The following is a 7,144-nucleotide window of genomic DNA, read 5'->3' as shown; positions in this document are numbered from 1 at the left end:
CTCAAAAGCAGGGAAACGTACGCCGGGGCGCGTGCACCGTCTGCTTTCCTGCACGGCACTTGATCCGGCTCCTCACGTGATCGCGCAACACTGGCTCCCGTAGGGAGACTATAGGCAACCTGCAATGCAGTTTGGCGCTACACGTTGCGCCATCTAGCGGCTGCAAAATAAAAAAACTGGGTAGGCCTACCCAGGACGGGCGGTAGAAACCACGTGTGATTGTGCGAGTTCGAGTCGGCGTGAGCCTTTTTTGGGAACTGTTCTTTTTGTAAAAGTACGCCCAGTCTCATTTCTCTATGGCCTCACCGGATTCGTGTGACCTCCCGACTGCTCCTAGACCACCGAAAAATAAACGTCGCTATTGCTGCGTAAAGGACTGTCACAGCCGCGAAGGGGACTCGAGCGTGAAGCTTTACCGCTTCCCTTCGAGACCTTGGGAAGCGACAAGGCGACAGAAGTGGGTTACGGCAGTGCGACGCACCAAGTAAGTGAACGATAATAAATGTGCAGGCTTGGAAAGCATGGTCTGACGAACTCGTTTTGTAGACTACTCGGCAAAATAACATTTATTTTGCCGAGTTGACGAGTTGTTTTACGAGTCACTTAGACGGCCACATAGGGAAATACAGTAGGAACAATCGGGCCGGTTGTTGCTTCGCTCTGACGTGGAGAATCTGGCCTTCAAGCGAGACGCCCGTCGGTCCGTTCCGGCAGTAGTTTACGCGTGCATAGCCGTTCGGCACGCGCGGTCGCAACCAAGACCTTCCAAATCTGCGAGTTTAAATAGTGGATTTTATAGCATAAAGTTTTGTTTGTTTCGGCAACCAAATTTAATGCCCAGTCTGGTAACAAATGTGACGGCGTGCAGAAAACGGTGTACATTTTTTTTAGGAAAAGCTCACGGCGAAGCTTAAATATCCTTCTCACACGTACACTTTGTTGCCTATCACCTTTTTGCACTAGGCATGCATATCACATTACAGCCATTGCAATCTGCATACTGTTCTCTAGCATGCAGAATTTGGTTCTAATGACCCACATTTTATTCTAGTGGTGAAGACAACAGTGACTGGTGTCCAAACGACAACTCAAGAATATGCTCCAAACATTTCGTCAACGGCGAGAAGAGCAACATCGCTACACACCCGGGGTACCTTCCAACTATATTCCCACCGATCTACAAGAAGCAGCCAGCAGTGCCTGCAGCTCAGCTGTCAAGATTTAACAGGTACTTTATTACTCCCTGGTGAGACTGCAACAACTTTATATCTACATGCATGCAGTTGTAAAATACAGCAATAGAACCTTTCATTAAAAATAAAAAAAACCGCACCCCTCCAGGAATTATGGGTATCCGATGTTTGCACTGGGGGACACACTACGCTTGCGGGCTTTGTTCGGTGCTGTCCATGGCGAGTTGCTCCTACACGTCATTCGAAGCAGAGACAACTAACCGACCAGAACTCGATTGTAGACTTACTACGGCACCGACGCCCGATTGAGCGCCGTAGTAGTTGTTGATGAAATGTGCGTTGATGAAAAGTTGTCGATGAAATGATATGGACCAACCAAGCATTGGCAACTCGCAACACTCCAAGTATAAACAAGATATTCCAACCTACCTTCATATCTCAAAAGGTCAAGAGTAAACGCCGTCGTCTCGTCGACATGCGAAGGTACTAATGGATTCAGCCTTGCTGCCGCACCAGCCGGACATCAGAATGCCCCCACAATTTTCTGCATGCTGCGAGGTCACGTGGGTTCTGAGCAATGCATTCTGGGAGTTCACGAAAGGGTCTATTGATCTTTATGAAAAAACAAAACAAAGATGTGCACACGTTTTTATTGAAAGCAAGGAAGTTTTTCGTATGTTAGAAAGCCGGTGGCATTGATACTAATCTTGACTGTGCAGGTGGAGGAAGAGATCTTCAACAGCACCAGCTTCGTCTTCCACAGCACCAGCTATGCTAGAGGCTACTGATGCCAACCCCACAACCGTGCCAGCAGCAACAGGGATGGACACCTTTGATGAGGCAGTGCACGAAGGCCTGGACTTGTTGTGTGCTGCCGCTGAAGTCCATAAACTACCTAGATCAGTGGTGAGTTTCTTAAAAATTTTAGCAGAGCTATGTTTACCAAAACATAAAGCTTCTACCTGTTGCAGCTAATTACCGTAGAATACTGCGCATTCGCCCATTCCACATTAAGCGCCCAATTCGTAAGATCTGAGAAAATATGCGCAGTACATTTATATGTAAAATTGATAACCAGACAAGTGCCCATCCCCTATTTTTTCGCAATCATCTCCAAGTTTTAAGTGGGCGCTTGCCCGGTATTTTACGGTAGGTCATGCATAAATGTTACACTGGAGTCTATGCGGAGCGCAAGTTTATCTGCTTTTTTTGGAGGGTTGCGGTGATGTCGGAACGCTGAGCTTTGATTGGCTCTGATTGAAGAATAGGGGGTAGACCTCAAGGCAGTTTGCTTCGTCTACTTGTTATACTTCCAATTCGAGCCAATCAAAGGTCGGCATCGTTCTGACGTCACCGCAACTCTTGCACAAGAAGCAGACGACTTGCTCTCTGCATAGGGAAAACTCTGGTATTTAATGGTGAAGGCAGCTTCCAACCTGCAGTGTTTCACTCATTCTTGCAGTGTTTCATTCATCATTTCTCTCAGATTAGTAAGATTTTCTTCATATTCAACTACGTGTAAATGTTCTTCATATGTAGCAGGAGCAGCCCAACAGCACATAATGCCAACCAGTGGCGTAGCCTGGAATTTTTTTTCCAGGCTACGCCACTGGGAGTGGGGCGGGGGGGCTGGGGGGCTGGGATGCTTGTGACTTGGAGTGCAGAGAGGGGGAGGGGGGCCCAAATGCATGTGTATTTTATAGGGCCAGCTGGATTTCGGGGGGAAGGGAAGGGCTGAAGCCCCATAAGCCCCCCCCCCCGGCTACGCTCCTGCTGCCAACCAGGTGAACCACATGCTGAGTATCCTTAGCATTCTCCCCTGCATGGTGGCTACATGCAATAATACATGCCAGGGGGTCTTGTCGACGATAAAAAAAAGTGAAGTGTGTGCAGAGGAGCGTTAGGTTACAGCAGGCCTGTGACACTGGTAGTCAACATATCATTACGTCTTGTTGAATGAGTATGTTGTGTCATCCTTCAAGGTGGACAGCAGCAAGGGAAACCCAACACTGGCACCTGTATGTGTTAGGCTGCTCTTGCAAGAGGACAGCTGCAAACTGGGTTTGTTTTTACAGAGTCACTTTGCTGGTTGAAAAGTTGGCGCTTCGCTTTGCTTGCATTCGCAGGACTTCCATTGCCTTTCTTTGCAAAACTTTTGGTTGTTGTGTTTCACGTCTTGCGCTTTGGCTTGGCTTCTGTGTTGTGGCGTTTCTTTACTGTTATGCCCATGAAGAAGAGACAGTGCTTACCAGCTCAGGTTTGTCTGGGTGAGTGGTTCTGATAGACAGAACAGGAAGTTCAGAGCAACAACTGGTATCTTAACTGTTGCGGTACACTGATCAGAGGGATGGTAAAGTCTTTGGTTCCCCATCCCGGACCGGGATACCTTGTACACTGTGCAAGTCCTTCGAGATATTTATGCGAGGTTCTACTCCGGAAGGGATGCTGCTGTAGGAACAAGACTCGTGAAAAGTTACCCCAAGTTCCAACATAGCCTGGCATAATACAAGATATAATGAGGTATATATGCAGTAGTACAGTACAATGAAAGGCCAAAATACAAGGTGGATAACCACTAAGTGTGATGCAGTCTGTTGAAAGGAGGAATTCCTGGGAGTATGGTGCCCGTGGCATTGTTGATCTGTATACATTCATGTGGCGGTCGATATATGATTGTGTTAACTGACTGCTCGACAAAACGAGTGTTGCTAATTGCGCAAACTCGTTTTGCTTTGCTTTCATTTATGGGACAATCCATTACCTCGCAAAACTTTTGGCTGTCGTGTTCCACGTCTTGCACTTCGGCTTGGTTTTTGTGTCATTGCGTTTCTTTTCTGCTATGCCCCTGAAGACGCTACAGTGCCTACCAACCTGGCCCTATCCGGGCCAGCAATTTTGGTTGATATAACTAACGCGAGGTTCGCAGCACAACCTACCCACCGGGGGGGACGATGAAGCCTTCGGCTCCCCATCTCGCACCCTTGTACCTCGTACACTGCCGCAAGTCCCTCATGATATATATGCAAGGTTTGACTCTGGCTGGACATAGAGGAGCAAGACTTGTAAACTTGTCCCGAGTTGCAACTAGACGGGCCATGAATTGCGAGGTAATGAGGTACGCTTATAGCTGCATGGTATGCAAGGCCTGCCGTGAGGCGACTTACATTTAAGAGTATCATTAATAAGCTGTTTATGGCTGCTTGTATTCAACTAGGAATATGGCATGAAAAGGCTGCTGTACCCCTTGCAGGCAAATATCAGAGTTGAGCAAAAGCTTAAAATAATGTGCACACGAAGTGGTACAAAGGTTGTGGTGTAAAAATTGCAAGAAAAGGCATTCGCTACTAGCGTAAGAATTAACCAGTCTATCGGGTTTTAGTCCAGCCCAACCAAAGCTTGGGAAAGAACTCTTATTCCCAAAGGAACCAAAGAACTCTTATTCCCAAAGGAACCATTTTCTTATCACAGAACCAGCATGCATGCAGCTCACCCCCATGTCGTTGGCAGATCTCTGGAAGTATGTCCCAGAGAAATTGCAAATAGTTTGGGAGAGCCTCGACTTCTTAAGACTGCAGAAGGCCGAGCAACAGAGTGAAGGGTGACTGAATCTGCAGTTCAAGATAGGAGATCAGGTGCCATGGTAAACATGTCTGCTGGGTGATATGGCTAGGAGCTTCGCATCCTTTCAATGTTAAATGGTGGGAAGTTTGTAAGAAGGGTTTTCCAACCTCTTTCACATGCAGGCTTTGCAGATCTGGTGAGGTGTGTAGGTCTTTTCATGTGACTGACATAAAGCTCTTTTATGAACCTGAAGGAGTAGATGCACCACAGATTCCAGATGAAGACGACCTTGACCATCTCTTGGGGATTTCCCCACCATGTCCACCATGGTACAGCCTGCGATGGCAAAGAAGACAACGCAAGGGGGTGTACGAGCTCTTATCGAGCAGCATTCATGACTTCTTTTGTTCTTTGGGCAAGAAGGAGGGAGGAATTGTGCTTCCATTCATTTGCCTTTGTGGGCGACTCGCTGCCACTGCAGTTGAATTGGCACCATTTTAAAGCGCAGCCACAAATTGACCAGAAGTGCAGCAACAGTCTCGTTCTAGAACCCACCACAGCCGCATCCATCCTGGCCGGGAATACAGTCATTGGTCCAAAGAGTGGACACGACAATCCAGTCTCCCCTGGGCATCGACATGTGCGAAAGCCTGGCCGTTGAAGACACCGAGGAAAGAATAACCCCAAGGCATCTTGAGCTGTCCCCTATTCATTTTGCTTGAAGAGGGAAGAAATCGGGGCACCGTGGAAGCACAGAACTGTAGCCCAGGTTGCCTGTATGTTAATCATCCTTAATGATATCCCCCGTAAGGTGGCAAGGTGCAGTCGTCTAACACCAGTGGTGCTGTGTCGCACACAAGAACGGAAGCTGTCACAATGTATGCACAGGGTTGGGGGAGGGCGTTGCAACTTGCGGCGGTAAGTGAATAAATTACTTTTGTTGAATTATTGCCTTGTGTCATTCTTCAAGGCTAGCAGCAGCAGGAAAAACGCAATAGTACCTGGTGAATTTTGTTTACTATAGTCAGATACAAGCAAGACTGAGCCAGAGGCTACGCCGCCAGTACGAGATTTCTACTTTCAGTAGCACTTTGACGTCTTGCGAGTCAAAACGTGACTAAACTCGCCGAGCGCACAATGGAGGCGAAGCATTGGTGCATTTTTGGCTTGTATTGGGTTATAACAATCATATACCAACTGGGAGACCTATGCAGTGGACATGTTAATTAAGCAACAAATTTTTAAAACCCTTTCAGGAAACACAAACTGAAGACACAGGCACTTATACCAGAAGCTTTTCAGTGTTTACTTGTTTCATTCGGGGACCAGAGGCATCGACTCAAGTGACGCACTGCGAGACCAGCGACTGTGGCGTGCAGCACAAGCCAGACGTTGCCAGCAGGCATAGTGGTCCTGACCATAGGACAAGCTTCTTTGCAGGCTATGACACCATTGCAAAGTCTGCCACTGCTCTTGAAGATCTATGCAGTGTGAGCCAAGTGGTCTTTGCTTTGCTTTTAAGCCTACTTCCTATTTCTTCCGAACGCAAGTGTGATGTTTCAATGGAGAACAGGCTACTTCTCTTCCTGATGAAACTGAAACTTGGGATTAGCTATTCATCCCTCGCCATTCTTTTCTCTATAAATGAAACTTCCGCATCGCGGCACTTCAAAAGTGTGCTGAAGACCCTTGCCGTGGCAACGAAAAATTGGATTTTTCGTCCCCCAGCTAGAGTTATTCGGGCTACGATGCCAGACAGCTTTAAGCTGCACTATCCAGGCTGCACCATGATTATTGACTGCACAGAGATTCGCACTGAGCAGCCACCAACTGTGCAGCAACAACGAACGCTTTACTCCAACTACAAAGGGGGATATACATTGAAATTTTTAGTTGCTATAACACCAGGCGGCATGATTTGTTTTCACTCCGAGGCTTTTGGAGGTAGGCTATCTGATGCGCATGTCACTGTCAATTCTGGTTTTTTAAATCTGGTTCAGCCTGGAGATGTGATTCTTGCAGATAAAGGATTCCCTGGAATCCGAACAGTTTTAGGAAATGGAAACGCTGTGCTTGTTATGCCACCATTTCTTCATGGACCCCAATTTAACGCAGAAGAGGTTAGAGACACGTATAATGTTGCCCAAGTGCGAATACATGTGGAAAGAATGATTCAGAGAATCAAAGTGTATAATATCTTAAACAACCGCATTCCGGTTAAGCTGATTCCAGGCATGACAAATGTCTTCCACATGTGCTGTATTCTTGCAAATCTTCAGCCACCAATTATTAGGCGTTAGTAACTTCTGCATTCGTGTGTCTAACAGTTCACCATGATATGAATCTGGCAGTGAGGATAGAATGTCGGCTTGAGAACATGGCGTGAATCG

General features: G+C 47.1%; 1 protein-coding gene across 1 annotated transcript; it reads left to right on the top strand.

Annotated features, from left to right (window-relative positions):
* Positions 1-350: 350 nt before the first annotated feature.
* Positions 351-7,054, top strand: LOC120851186 (the record flags this gene model as incomplete). Its single annotated transcript, XM_040223784.2, has 4 exons — positions 351-484; positions 1,052-1,228; positions 1,913-2,099; positions 6,011-7,054. Coding segments are annotated over 4 exons (1,542 nt in total), but the record flags the coding sequence as incomplete, so codon positions are not given.
* Between the last annotated feature and the right edge of the window lie 90 nt (positions 7,055-7,144).

This window comes from Ixodes scapularis, unplaced genomic scaffold (genome assembly GCF_016920785.2).
Source record: "Ixodes scapularis isolate PalLabHiFi unplaced genomic scaffold, ASM1692078v2 PGA_scaffold1__304_contigs__length_218370807, whole genome shotgun sequence".
NCBI classification, from domain to species: Eukaryota; Metazoa; Arthropoda; class Arachnida; order Ixodida; family Ixodidae; genus Ixodes; species Ixodes scapularis.
The sequence above is the reverse complement of the archived record's forward strand: the minus strand, read 5'-3'. Positions and strand labels throughout refer to the sequence as shown.